General features: G+C 41.6%; 1 protein-coding gene across 14 annotated transcripts in view; it reads left to right on the forward strand.

Moving 5' to 3' along the window:
* Plcb4 (phospholipase C beta 4) overlaps positions 1-15,374 on the forward strand; it is a 375,454-nt gene that overhangs the window by 145,660 nt on the left and 214,420 nt on the right. For 10 of the 14 annotated variants that reach the window (XM_040746359.1, XM_040746358.1, XM_040746368.1 and 7 more), the window contains 2 exons: positions 739-797; positions 7,909-7,996. The exons of 2 other annotated variants lie outside the window; for them this stretch is intronic. In XM_040746359.1, coding sequence (XP_040602293.1) covers positions 7,958-7,996 — 39 coding nt within the window. In that variant the 5' untranslated portion in view covers positions 739-797; positions 7,909-7,957. The remainder of the gene's footprint in view (positions 1-738; positions 798-7,908; positions 7,997-15,374) is intronic. 2 more of the 14 variants (XM_040746364.1, XM_040746365.1) reach the window with 1 other exon arrangement.

Genomic DNA, 15,374 nt, shown 5'->3' on the forward strand with positions numbered 1-15,374 from the left:
CCCTCACAGATGCTTTTTTCCAGGTCTTGGTCACCAGTTTTTATATCTCTACTTGCCCCCTATGTGCCCAGGGTTTCCTCTTACTCCCACATCTTTCTGCTATCACCTGGAAGTTTTTCCTGCTATAAATTGGAGAGATCTTAAGACTAAACTCTAGCTGAACCAAACCCAGACTTGATGGAAAGAGCCTATCATAAAGAAAATATGGAAACAGAGAAAGGTGGCCCTTTGCTTATAGGTGCAAGTCATTGTAAATCTGTAGACACAGTTCCATGGCAAATGTGTTCTGTTCAGCACTGTAATGCCTGGAAATGTTTTTTTTCCAATGACAGTTCATCTAAGGACATCTGAAAGATTTCTTGCAATTGCAGGTCAGCTATGGTCATTTTCCTATTAATCAGGGGAAGACAATCCAATTATTTGTGAAGATCATAGATAGCCTTGTTGTTCAATTACTGCTTAATTAGTTTACTAAATTAAGGAAGGGCTTGGTGGGAGATAGCACCATTGTAGAGCATGTGTAAAACCATGTAGCATGCAGCAGTAAACATTTCTGATTTGATGACTTGAAATCTTTACTGTCTAAATCTAGTGTCATTAATAATTTAGTGCAGCCTCCTGATGTGCTTTAAGAAATCACTAGATTCTGAATCCTAAGACTGCTGCTTATCTTATCTCCTGGAGTCTGTAAGAACTTCACATTAACTCTTGTGTTATCTGTGTCTGCTTTCTTTGCAGAGAACTGTGTGCAGGGTTTGACCAGGTAGACATCCCTTGCTGTTGTTCCCAGCTGCCTGGTGAGTACCCACCCTGTAGCCTCTGGGGAAGAATCATGTTGGTGGCATTTTGGAACTTGAGACCCTTGAGACAAATCTTTTCATCCAGTGCCTCTAAGAAATAATGTGTAACTGTTTTTCCTTGGCGTGGAGGAAAGGCTAGCAGGATTTTCTAGGTTTTTGCCTCACTAAATTGGTTTCTGACTCAGCCACTAATCTTTTGCTCATTGTATTCTTGCTGCTTATGGCAGTGCTGCCTAGCCTTAGAAAGTATCTGATGTCATTGAGGGGAAAGCTGTGTAACTTTATGTCCGGTACAGGTTTTGTTTAGAAGATTTCCACCATCATCAAAAATTTCAGCCCCGCTTGCTCACCAGTGAGAAACCTTTATTTTGGGGCAACTGCCTGTAGGAGTGATGCCAGTCAATTCCTTCTATACCCCTTCGCCATAAATCCTTCATGAAGCACCCAAAAAATCAGAATTATCTTTGTGTGGCCAACTGGTGTTTTACAAATGACACCGCCAGTACTTTATAGTAGTACCAGATCCCAGATCCCAGCCAAAATGAGAGACTGCCCTCATCAAATTGCTGTTTTATAATTGCTGCTACAACATTGCACTGCTTGCCCTTTCTTCCTTTAGGAGGCAAGAAGTCATTTTCCAGTGATTCCCAGGAACCAGTATTCTCTGCTTCTCCTGATAGGTGCCCTCAGAGTACCCAGCTTTTAGTGTCGGTCTTCTGCAGGACACTGCACCCCATGCCAGATGCGTCATTATCTCCTGGCACTGACCCTGGCTGATTTTCTTCCGGCCTGTCTGTGAAGGATAGGAAGAATTGCATAACCCAACCTGTCTCCAAATGGCCAGGCTTTAATGATATAAGAATATCAAGAAAGTAGATTTATTATTGAATGTTCCTATCTATTTTTAGTTGGGTGCACTATATTTTACCACCCTCCGAAGGGTGACTCATAAGCTTGTCTTAGTCGGCACAGTCCAGTTAAGGATGCTGAGTAATTTTAGAGACTTTGAATCAGTACACCATTTGCTTTCTAGTCTGTTTACATTTTGGCTTTCTGGTCTGTCCACTTTTTCCATACTTGAGTTACATTATCTGTACATAATGATTGATTACCTTTAGACTGTCTCACTGTGTAATGTGCATAGCTCACCAATGTCTCTGCCCCCTTCCCCTTCCCCTTCCCCTTCCTCTACCTTCTCCTTTCCTTTCCTTTCCTTTCCTTTCCTTTCCTTTCCTTTCCTTTCCTTTCCTTTCCTTTCCTTTCCTTTCCTTTCCTTTCCTTTCCTTTCCTTTCCTTTCCTTTCCTTTCCTTTCCTTTCCTTTCCTTTCCTTTCCTTTCCTTTCCTGTTTCCTTATTGAAAATTTCTATGTGATCCTGACTTCCTTCACACCTGGAAACCCACATATGTTACCTTGGCTACTGGCACATTTGTCTTTTTATCATTATTATTCTGATCTATCTTTTTAAATCCATATTGTAGGACAAATGCAATGTCATTCAGGAACAAAATACTGCTTGTTTATCAGATGGAAGAGCTGCACTTATTTCACACTCTTGCATATTAAAATGCTGCGACTCATGGGGCAGCAAGAACATCCATGGAAGGCCATGGCTTTACATTTTCGGAGCATATCATTCTAGTCAGGATTATCAAGCTCAGGTTGGGTGTGGTAGCACATGAACATGGCATCTTATGGCAGGAGGATTGTGGGTTCAAGGCCAGCCTGGGCTATAGAGTAAGATCATATATCAAAAATGAATCACAATGTCAGCAAAATGTATGGAACTTGACGATTTCTGCCTAGGTGATTTATCAATCAGGTCTCTCAGTGGATACTAGTGAGTGGTGCCACAGGAAGAAGCAGCAAATGCTTGCCCAGCCTGATTGTGGGTTGGGTGGGGGTCTGAGATCCTCAAGCCCAGAGCTCTGGAGATTCTGTTTCACTAGAGGCAGCTGAGCAGGGTGACTCTCCCCCTTACCCCCCACAGCATTTGGCTGTAGGCAGCACTCTTGCTGTCTCCCTCTGGAAGAGAAGATGCTCAGGGGTGGAAGAGTTTCCACTTAAGTTTAGTTATGCTCCCCATCACTTACGTTCTTTTCCAGGGAAGGTTAAACGCTTTCCGAAATTCTATGCAATTCATTTTCTCCCCTTGAGACTGTAGTAAACTATTCCTTCAGATCTTCAAGTCCTTAAATGACTGCAGTGCTGAAAGACACCTAGGCGCTTTCTAGCTAGTAGAAATTAGTTAGAAAAATGTAGTATTTCACAGCTTTCTTTAAATCATTGTTGCCATGAATGCTGACCTCCATGCTGTGCAAAAAGACACAAAGATACCATATGATTATATTTAAAAGTATTCTTTCCAGAAACAACTCTAGTTTAATAATCACCACCACTTCCACTGTTCTAGCACTAAACAAACATCCCCAACCTGAATTAATTACCTTTTGTTCTTACCTCTTTTATTCCTTGAAACTATTTTCACAAATGTTTTTTGGAACAACATGCATTTCCCTGGGCACCTTCAGTTGGTAAATGAAACAAAAGTTCCTGTTTGCCTGCCTGAGGTCTGAGGTCAGTGCTGCCCGGTAGAGATATCATGTGAGCTATGCATGTCACTTGATTTTTCTGGTCTCAGTAAAGAGAAGAAACAGAGCATAGCAGCCAAAGCTGAAGGCTGTAAAGTCTAACATGGTCACCTAAATTAATATGAATGATTTATTTAACCTAGCATATCCAAATTATCATTTGACATTTAAACAGTATAAACATTATTGAGATGTCATACTTTTTTAAACACCCGTTCATTTTGTGTGTGTGTGTGTGTGTGTGTGTGTGTGTGTGTGTGTGTTCACATGCACATTTATGTAACTTCATGTATACTTTTTGGTATATGCATGTGTAGTCCAGAGGATAACCGAGGTGTCATGCCATCCATCTCTTCCTTGAGATAAGATTGCTCACTGAACCTATGATTTGTTGAGTAGGCTAGGCTGGCTGACCAGTGAGCCACTCTGAGTACAGACTCTGTCTCTGCATCCCCAGTGCTGGGGATTACAAATGAACTCCACCCATGCCTGACATTTTGTATGTGGGTTCTAAGGATTGAATTTAGGTCTTTTTGTTTGATCAGTTGAGCCATGCCCCTCTCCCCACATACATCAAATCTCAGTTCAGAATAGTGTTATTTAAGGGTTCAGAAAGTAAGATTTGGCTTTAGTGGATCAATTTGTACAGTGTAACTTTACAGTGCCATAGTCAGCTCTAGTAAAAGGCTTACCACTTTCAACTTTCAATGGAACTGTTTGCCAGTGCTGGGGACTCTCCCAGCTAATCCTACTCAGGAAGGATGCCAGTCAGTACTGCCATCCAGCTCAAGTGAGCCCAGCTACTCTGGTTCAGTCATTCCCTGCTTGAGAGCCTTGTAGGAAAGAACTGGAGATTCAAAAACTGGATTTTGTAGGTGAGATGTTGCTGATAATCTTCAGGAGTAGAGTATTGTAGGGTTAATTTTTGGTAGAATGTGAGTTCCAGTTAGAAAGACTAACCAAAAGGACTGTATTTTAGGGCTGAGAAACTACATATATGTATACATTATGTGTTTGGGAAGGTTCAAGGAAATTTTGCATACTTGCAGGTAGACACGTTTAGGAGCAGTGTTAATTCCTCATGCAGGAAAGGTAAGGAGTTTTGTAGTTTGTAGTTATCACCACAATTCATAATTTATTGAGTTCTGCTCCAGTTAAGGATTGCTTTATAACAAAATGTGGGGCTTGGAGTAACAACAGTGACTGCCCTCTTTGATTCTTCTTTTTTGTTTGTGGGTCCACAGGTTGGGAAGGACTTGGTTGTGCTGAGTTTCATGTAGTGTAGTCACTTGGCTGTTGATATTGGAGCAAGTGGCTGGAGCAGGCATGGGCTGGCTGAGCATCTCTATTGTCACACAGCCTATTTTTTCCCTCTCTCAGATCGTCTTTTCATGTAACTGAGCAGAGCAGCTCAGCTGAGCTCTGGAGTGATTTTTCCAGTTGACAGAAGTACCGTCACTTTATGACTTGGCCTTGGACCTGATGCCTCATGGCTTCCATCAGTGGGCCCTCCCTTCACTGCTGTACACATCTTGGCCCTTTAGTCATGCTCTGGGAATGTGCTCCCATTATTCCAGAACTCATAATTCTGCACAGCAGTTGTCTCCTTTTGTGTTGCCCAGTAACTTAGGCCAGGTGGCCCTTACCAAAATTTGGGTTGCTTATGGTCTGACTGTCCAACTGCTTCCCTCCATTTGTCTTTCATTATCCTCCCTTCTGCTTTTAGAGTTGTTCCCAAGCAGTGGACGTAGCCCACATCTTTTTCTTCTTTTTGTGGTTTTTGGGGGAAAAGTGAAATATGATCGGACATAGCAAAATGAAGGGGAGGGCAAATTTCTCACTCCTTACTTCTGTTACTGTAAGGATATACTTGTATCACCCATGTATGTCCTCATCAGAGGACAGATTTCTTCACTTTGGCCACTGGCTGGGTCCCTCTCCCTGTCTTCCCATGGAAGCTCCTTCTTGTTCCATCTCTTCTTCTCCTTGTCCACCCTTTCCAGGCTGATTGGATGGAGGGGAAAAGGGCAGGAAGTGAACAGCGTGACTGTTGAAAGATAACTTTTGCTGACAGGAGCCAAGGTCAGCATTGTGTCAGGTTCTGTTTCTCCCATTTCTCAGGACTTTCCATTCCCTGAAGTGTCACCTTCACCTAACTTTGGGCTGGTACTAGGTGCACAGTGGGCATTCTCTTGCTCCCTTGGCTCACCTTCCTCTGCAAAGTCACCACTGTCCCCTAAATAGCGTTGAAATGCCAACTGCATAAGCCTTTAAGGAAAGTGCTCTCAGGCCTGGAACTTAATTCTGAAATCCATAAAAGGCTTAGATATTCATCAAAGCTAGCAGGATAAAATATTAATCATAGAAATCTAGTTGGCAGGTACATGCTATAACTGTATACTGTAAGAATATATGTACTGTTTACAAAGGAACTTTTGTTTATTATAAAATAAAACACTGGAGAAGAGATTCACTGATCAAAAATTATAGCAGGATCTATTTAAAAACAAAATGTCAGTTTTGTACTGTAAGCTTAAGCTTGTCCCATCTCTCACTTAAGCATGCAAGAGGCTTTGTGCACTTTGTGATTTGTTCCAATTCAGTCTCCTCTCAAGCGCTCAAGAAACAGGAAAAGGCCCGGAAGCCTCCCACAGGAAAGTCCTGTACAACTTTAGCTTTTGCACTCATAGCTGGTGGCTTCCTTGAGCAGCTGTCACCCACTGCCCCATGACATGTGGTTGCTGAAGTCTCTGGGATGCAGTTGCTCAGTAGCCCTTGCAGGGCTACTTGCTTGGATGAACATATTATTCCAGAGATCAATTCTTTCTCCTGTTAACCATCTTACACTTGCCCATTGTAAGTTAGATGCCAGGAGTGTTTTCTACCCAGAAGTATAGATTTACTGGCAGGTGAAATGGTTCCTATTTTTGATCTATTTTTATAAAATATGAGGGAAAATTTTAAAAATGTAGCACAGAGGTAGAACACTTGCCTAGCATGTACATGGTCTTGGTTCTATCTCCAGTACCATAAAAATAAAATAAAACCTGAGATTGGGGCTGTTGCTCCATGATGGAACACTTGGGTAAGGCCTTACACACTGTATCTACTATTATATCGAGTGTATACACACACACACACACACACATAAATAAGGTCTAACAAAAGATTTCAAATACTTCTTTCCTTTTTGTGGAGAGTGTGCCAATAAAATGCTTAAGCAGGTAGAAATTGTTGCATTTGAAAAGCCCATACCTGCTTTTCTGTAGTTAAAGAGGAGTGGAGGCCCTGTCTTTGCTGTCCTCAGGTGGGAAGATTTGGTGAGATATTATTTATGATTTATTAAAGTTGGCTCGAGGATTCAGAAAGTAAAGTCAGCCACAAGCCATAAAAGCCAGACACACACCTTTAAACTCAGCAGGCAGAAGCTAGGAGGTGGTGGTACACACCTTTAATTCTAGGACTCGGGATTAAGAGGTAGATGAATCTCTGTAAGTCCAAGGCCACCAAGATCTACACAAGATTTATTCAGTCCTAAAGATAGGCATCTCACACAAAGATGATCTCAGCACCTGGGATCACACACCTTTAATCCCAGCACTAAAGGGGCATAAAAGATAGGAGCAGGGTCTTCAGTAGTCAGCATCGAGCATTTATTCTCCAGCGACATTGAGGATAGGAAGACATTGAAGTCTCAGGATTCGTCAGCCACGCTGAGGAGAGACAGCAAGATCAGCGCATTCAGCCTGAGCTAGAGATAAGAGCTAGGTGCCTGCTACTTTGCTTTTTTAAGCTTCAGCTTGAGCTCCAATATCTGTGTGGATCTTTTATTTTTCATGGTACAGGAAGAGGCAGCTTACCCAGGACCTAGGACTGAAGTAATCTCTCCCAGGAGAGGAAGCACCAGTGACCTTGGGCTCCCACACCTGGAAGATCATCTGCATCCTTCCTTTGCATATTTTGTGGCCTGTCTGGAGAGTCAGGTGTCATCCACACAGAAAGAGAACAGTTGGAGGACAACTGCAATGGCTCCCTAGGACAGTGTGACATGATCGTCTGGGTCTAGAGAACTTGTGACCTTGCCTCAAGGTTTCAGTTAGCTAGGCTAGAGCAGTTATGTGGCAAACAAGCAAAAAAATCCATGCAGTGGTGTGTTTCATATAGCACTCTGAAATTTGGAGAGGCCCAATACATTTTTTTGCATTGAGATTTGCAAATATAGCCTTATTGAGCTTTGGAAAAACAGAACCTAAGTATCATTTCCTGATGCAATTAAGTTTATTGAAAAAACTAGTGATTTTAAATTTGTCACCATGAGGGAATCTATAAGGAGCTGGAAGGAGAATGCGAGTCTTGAAGCCTGGACCTCAGTTTGCTTGTGCGTGGGGTGAGCACAAGTGCCCTCAAATTCAGTGTCTGTGATGGTGCTGAAATGGGATGGTGTGAGTAGGACTTGCCATACAGTGAGTACTGAGTTTCTTCTTTCCATTCAGTTCGCCTCTTCTTTCTTTCCTCCAGATGTTGATGTAAAACTAGGACACCTCATGAGGCCCAGGACTGATTTCTGATGAGCTCTCCTTCTCCTCCTGCACTTTCTTCTGGTCAAGTAAGGCCTGTGTGTGGAGTATCCTTGAGGAGCACAGGGTACCTGCTGTCCTCACCTTGGTGCTCTTTTCTGTCCTAGTGATGATGCTCTGCTTTCTGGTACTCTGCACAGTGGAGCTTCTGTGTTTTAGGCTACATATAAATGCTCCCCTTCAGCTACCAAGAGCATCTTTGTTTCCGGACCACCTTCTTTTCCTGCATTTCCCCATTCTCCTTGTGCCCCCCTTTTTCCATTAACTAATGCCACCAACATGCCTTTCCATGGGGTTGGTTTCTGTCAGTCCATCTGGAAAGCCTGACCTACTTTGCCTCCTCTTTTACTATTCTCTCTGCTTTCTTCTTATTTTATTTACTTATTTATTTTGTTTTTTTTTTCAAGACAGGGTTTCTCTGTGTAACAGCCCTAACTGTCCTGGAACTTGCTCTGTAGTCCACGCTGGCCTTGATATCACAGAGGTCTGCCAGCCTCTTCCTCTAGAGAGTTGGGATTAAAGGCAGGCATCATCACTGCCCAGCTCTGCTTTCTTTTTAACTCAGACGAAATGCACATTATATGGGCTAACTTTTAAGCTGAACAATTCACATTTTTACATGACTACAACCTCTACCTGATTCCAAACACTTCCATTACTCCCAAATAATACCTACTGCTATCAAGCACCTGCTGGGTCCCGGTCCTTTCCTTTTATCCTTTCCCAGCAACCACCAGTTTGCCTTGTATCTATGTGAATTGACCCATTGTGAACATTTCATATGAATGGTACTGTGCAGTACAGAACCTTTTGTGCCTATCTTCCTTTGTTAGAAATGATGCTTTAGAAGTTCATTCACATGCTAACATGTGAATACTGCATTTCTTCTCATAAATCTTTTTTAAAGTTTTACTTTAGAAGCACTCTTATTTACATATCAATCCTCCCCATTCACTCCCCCTTCCATACTCCCATGCTCTCCACTGACCCCCCCAACACCCTCCCCACGCACTCCCCAAGGATAGTGAGGCCCTCCATGGGAGACCATCAAAGTCCTTCACATCATTTGGTGAGGGGGCTAGGTTCTCTTTCTTGTATCTGGGCTGCAATAGCATCCCTCCATAGGGAATGGGCTTTGAAAGTCCATTTGTGATCTAGGGATAAACACTGGCTCCACTGTTAGAGGTCCCATAGACTGCCCTGGCCTCCTAGCTGGCACCCACATTCAGAGGGCTTGGTTTGGTTCAAGGCTGGTTCCCAGCTTTAAGACTGGTGTTTTGTGTTCTCACTAGGTTAAGTCAACTTTCTGTGGGTTTCTCCAGCACGATCTTGGCTCCTTTGCCCATTCCTCTTCCCTGTCCACAACTGGATTCCAGGAGTATGGCTCAGTGTTTAGCTATGGGTGCCCGTTTCTGCTTCGATCGGCTACTGGATGAAGGCTCTAGGATAGCAACCAAGGTTGTGTTCTGTCTCATTATAGGGGAGTGGCATCAAAGGCAGCCTCTCCACCACTGCCTAGATTCTTAGTTGGGCTCATCCCTGTGGATCCCCTACGTCTGTCATTTGTGTATGCTGCCATTTGTCTGTTCATCCACCAATAGAGATTGCCTGGTCCATCTTTTGACTGGTGTGCATATGAGTTACTATCTTCAGTTCTTTGGAATATCTACTTAGGGATGAATTAAATGTAATCATTTAACTCTGAGGAGCTCTGGTGCTTTTTCACAGTGCCTGCTTGGTTTTTTAGCACCCATTAGATTTCCAATGCCATTGTAACAGATGGTTGCCTTTTAGTTTTAAAAATAAAACGTAACCATTTCAGTAGGTATGAAACTGTACCATATCACGGTTGTAATCTTTTTTACTTTAAAGGCAGCGTCTTTCACATCGCAGGCTGGCCTTGAACTCACTTTGTAGCTAAGGATGACCTTGAATGTCTAATCCTTCTGTCTTCCTGAGTGCTGGATTTCAGGCATATATGTGCATGACAGACAAGTACCCACAGCCCTAGTTTCTAATCTTCATTTTCTAATGTCTAATCATGTCTTGCATCCCTTTACTTGCTTGCTGGCTATTCCTTGACAAGTGTTTCTTTCTCGGACATGTGTCCTATTTCCGTTCGCTGCCTACATTTTAAGTGGTCTGTTTGCCCCTGGGTTATTGAATTAGTTGCAGAGCTTTATTATAGATATTATGCATATTCTGGATGTTTGGCCCTTCACAGATGTAACTGGGAGGGCTTTTCTTGTTTTTTTGAGGTTGCATTTTCATGTTTTTGAAGATACCTTTTGATAAACAAGGATTTTTATTTTTATAAGCCAAGACTGGTCTTTTCCTTTATTGATTCTTGTCTGCTAATTACCACACTTGCCTTGTAAGAGTCTTGAGCTCATGAAAATTTACTGCAAGCTCTCCTCTGGTTTGTTACAAGTTTTATGGTCAGTAGCTGGTAGGTTGTGGTATACTTAGATCATTGATTCATGCTGGATAGGATATGAGGTAGCAGGGGTCCAGCACCATGGGTTTCTCAATTGGATTCTGTTGTTGGCTATTCCTATTGCCGTATCACAGTATTTTGATTATTATCTCTTTTTTGTTGTTTTTGAATTCTGAAAATGTGAATCTTCAAGTTATATTTTTCCCCTAGTGCTATTTTTTGCTCTTTGTGCCTGCTTCTTCTTCCATTATTATTTTATCTTGTACTGATACTTAGCTGTGGCATGTACCTCAGGTGAAGGCCACAGCCCTAGTACAGTTTCCTGGTACATGTGGCATATTGCATGCAATCTAAAATACTCCCTTGCTTAGGGTTACTCCCCCAGAAACCTTGATGAATTATACATAAATGCCTTTTGAAGAAAAAATGCCTATTACCTTCTGGTTTTAAGCTGCCCATTAGAAATTGAAGACATTCTGCTCTAGGAGCCTTTGCAAAAGAACAAAAGAAGCCCCTCTCCTTTGCAGTGACAACTAGACATCTGTGACGTGTAAGAGGTTCAGCTGTGTTAGCTGTCTTCTTTAATTCCATAAATACTATCTGAAAACCCTCTATTTTGTATAAGAAAGCTATAATACAGGCATTAAAATCACGAAGCAGTTGGAACTGTGGAAGACAGAGCAAGGAAGAAGGCTGCCGATTTTACTGGACTCAGTTGCTGGAATGACTCACACTTGTTTCCAGAGTATTTAACCTCTGCTTTGTTCCTTTGAGAATTGCAGGGACTATGTGGGATTTTTCCTTTTAGAAAGAACTTGTAGCATTTCCAGATGGTCCTTTAAGTCCTCTTCTAATGGAAGCTGAGCGGTTGCGCCTGCTAGATGGGAGAAAACTGCTTTAACCTCTGGACACTATGACAGTGTGAATGTTTGGGTCTCTTGCTGAAGTGCAATTAGGAGGCACCTAGGGAGCTGAGGAGGTGCTTTAGTGGGTGAAGTGCCTGCTGCACAATACGAGGACCTTAGGATCCTCATCACACACATAAAGCTGGGAATAGTGGCTTGCCTCTAACCTTAGTGCCGGGGAGGGGAATTGTGTCGACAAGAGACTCTGTGGAGCTTGCTGGCCAGCCATTTCAGCCATTCAGTGACTCACAGATGTGTTGAGAGACCTGTCTCCAAAACTGAAGTGGAGAATGACAGGAGACACCTGACATTAAAGTCTGGCCTCCACATTTGTTCACACGTGGGTGCAAACAGGAACAGGCATACATGCACACACTTTCTTGAGTGTGTGTGTGTGTGTGTGTGTGTGTGTGTGTGAGAGAGAGAGAGAGAGAGAGAGAGAGAGAGAGAGAGAGAGAGAGAGAGAGAGAGAGAGAGAGAGAGTGAGTGAGTGAGTGAGTGTGGGACTTTATCAGATGATGCCAAAGAGGGTTAAAGGAACTTCTGAACTGATGAGTAAGGCTCTGATTGCATCTACACTTCACCTCTATGAAGCTACATGCAGAGATGTGTCTTCCAATTTGGGAAGAATGACCCAGGCTTCTCATAAGACCTTACATCAGGCAGTACAAAGTGTCCATGACCATTGAAAGGGATTTAACATTGAAAAAACAAATACTAAAGATTTCTAGAATCTGTTTTTAAGCTGAATCTTTCCTTCAGTTTGTATACAGTGTTAGGAACAGCAGTCAAGAACACCCAAGAAAATCATTTGGGCTGACCATACTGCAAATTTGGTTCATCATTTAGAAAGCACCTTTTTTTTGTTGAAACCAAATTTGGAGGTTTTTTCGTTTTTGTTTTTGTTTTTTTTAACACAAGTGTCAGAAGTGTGAATCCTTTCTGTCTATAAAGCATTATATTACCATGGTTGTAGCAGCTGGTCAAGTTAGTAAATAATTTTCCTGATTTCATGCAGCATTTAGGCTTCAAGGTCAGTTTATGGTTCAGAAATTGCATATTTCAACCAAACAAATCTGACTTGGACAGATATCAGAGTGTTGAAAGCAGCTGATTGCTTTTGTATGGAGCAAGCCCTGCATAAGACACTGTACATAAGAAGAAGGAGACGAAAAGTATATTTTTGTGACACTGGTTAAAAAAATTGCATGGGTATGATAGCAGGTAATTTCAAAAATATATGTGATGTTGCTTAAATATATATTTAAGCATGATCTAACTGTATCTATCTGTTTTCCAATTTTGTTTTTTTGATAGAATTTCACCCTAAATAAATAAATAAATTTCACTGCATTGAAAAAAGAGAAAGAAGGTAGAAGAGAAAGACCCTTTTCAGTAGTGTAGACTGTATTCTTTATTGGTCTAAAATCCTGGTTGACCAGTTTGCTCTCTAGTTGTTTAAATGAACAGTCCAAGAGGAAGATTGGCCTGTTGTGTCTTCTTTGCTGTCAAGGCTGCGTGTAACTTCATAAGAACAATGTCTTTTCTTTGCTCATCAAAGTGTTTGTTAATTTCCAGATGTCACTTATGCCCCCAGAGCGTTAGAGACAGTGATTATATTGTCAAAAGCTGGTGGTGCTAAAATGGAAAGCATATTTTGTTTTACTTCTTTGCCAAATCATAGTCTTCTTGGAATGAATAAAATGTGTCTGTTTAGTTTTATTTTGATTATCCAGAAACTACTTTCAGATTTCATCTTCTTAATGACTTAATATTAAACACAATGATACTGACCTAGAAAATATTATTTGCCTGCACACTAATGTTGTGTAAATGGTTGCTTTTTATGTTGCTATCTATTGTTTATTTATCCATTTAGTAAATATGTGTTGAATGTCTGCCATGCACCCCTGGCAAGGTTCTGAGCACACATTTGGGGTGATAGGATCATGCAGCATACATAGGTGATTCATTTGGAACTAACCTGCATTCAGTAGATGAATTGAACATGAAGGTAATGGCAAAAGAGGCCATGTTGTGGTGACCCTTACCCATAAAATTATTTTTGTTGCTACTTCATAAGTGCCATTTTGCTATTGTTATGAATCACACTGTAAGTAGTTTCGGAGAAACAGGTTTTCCCAAGGGGTCCCAAGTTAAGAACCACTGGGTTAGAGGTCTAAGGTCATTTTGGGTAATGGAATGGACATACTTCAGATGGATTTGTGGACAGTGTTAAAGTGTCCTTTGAGGGTTGTGGTAAGGAATGAAGACTGGCCAGTGTGGCTGTGAGGTTTTTCTCTAGCCTAGATCAATTCAGTGGCCACAGTAACAACAACAAAAATAGGCCAGAACATGTGAGGAATTAGCAAAGTGAGCATTATGGAGGCAAAGAGGCAAGGGTGAGGTGTGACTGTATGGACAGTGTAACTGAGGCAGGGTAAGGAGAGAGGGTGACCATGGACCATAGGCCATAGTAAAATGACTCTCATGATGAATTGGGAGAGCAAAGGTCTCAAGTGCGAGTCAGCATTGTTGGGTCACAAGTTAGTACATGTTTAACCAACCGAACATAGAAACCTCCAATCTGAAAAGCTCCAAAATATCAAACTTGTAATTAGGAAATTCCACATGCAACCTCATGTGGCAGATTGCAATCAGAATGCAGGCATTAAGTTATATTATATATGCTTACACTCAAATTACGTGCCCAAGGTTTTTATGTAGAACAAATCAGTTTGAAGTTTAGACTTTGGTGTCTTAGATGTCTTATGTATATGCAAATGTGCTTAAATAAAAATTTGAATTCTGAAACATGTCTGGTCCCAAGCCTTTCCGGCAAGGGAAGCATAGTTAATTGAAGAAGAGAATGTGTTTGGGCAGGGAAGAGTTGCTCCAATGCGGTTTTAAAAGAGAGTACAGTTGCTGGTTAAGACAACATCAAGTACATGCACACAGGCACAAGTGACAGAATTTGATGGGCAGGGTAGCACTGGAGACTGAAAGCTATTGATCTAAAAAACTTTTGTTTCTCATAAGGCTGTGAATATTGTGATATATTGATTGTGTTCCAGAAATATCTGATAGTATCTAGCTCCCTTTGGCTATAGATAATATAAACTGACTGTTCCTCTCGACCAGACTTCTCTGTTCAATGGGAATGTAATTTCTAGCAGCCAATGAATGTTCATATTTTATCATAGGCATTTAGAAAGATGAGCTGCTTTCTAAAATCCCTTGGAAGACAACAGATGGCATAGCATTACTCTCAAAGCCTATGTGGGAGCAGGGTCCACTTAGCCTTGCTTCGAAGAATCCTGAGATATAGAGAGGGGATGTTGGACAAATAATCCCATAAATGCCCTTTACAAGTATCAGCTGCTTCACATCATGACTTGAGCAAGAAAGGCTTAGGCAAGATTCACTTCCTGAACATATTCTTCTTGAGGAAGAATGAAATTTAAACTCCTAGCCACTGCATTTGGCACTCTTTTCCAGCAGCCTGGATCCTGTTATTAACTTACCTTCCCAGCGGAGTTCAAAGGGGGGAATTTAACAGGCTGGAACTGCCTCTGTGTTTCCAGGCCAAATATTTTGGTTGCCTAGATGTCTTGGCTTCTCTGTTAATTGGTTTTTATGTTAAAATTTCTTTATTGAAGTGTATTTAATACACATTTGGAGAACTGCACAAATTTTAAGTGAATAAACAGCTTCTTGTATTTTCAGGAAGTAAATGTTCCCAGGTAGGACTTGCCCAATACCCCATGAGCTTCTTTATTAATTCTTCTGGTTACTGCCCCTACCATTAGTATATATTAATTGCTTTTCATATTTCCATAATAAGATACCAGACAGAAACAAGCTAAGAAAGGAGACTAATTGGGCTCATGGTTTCAGACGGTCTCATTTTCATCGTGGTTAGGAAGTCATGGCAGAGTCCATGCTGGTGGGAATGCAAGGCGGAAACTCTTTTTATAGTGGCACTCCAAGAAACAGGAATGGCAGGAATTAGGGGCTGAGCAATAACCATGTGTCCACACCAAGTGACCCACTTCTGTTAGCAAG

The sequence above is a fragment of the Mesocricetus auratus genome, unplaced genomic scaffold (assembly GCF_017639785.1).
Source record: "Mesocricetus auratus isolate SY011 unplaced genomic scaffold, BCM_Maur_2.0 Super-Scaffold_100004, whole genome shotgun sequence".
Classification (NCBI taxonomy): Eukaryota; Metazoa; Chordata; class Mammalia; order Rodentia; family Cricetidae; genus Mesocricetus; species Mesocricetus auratus.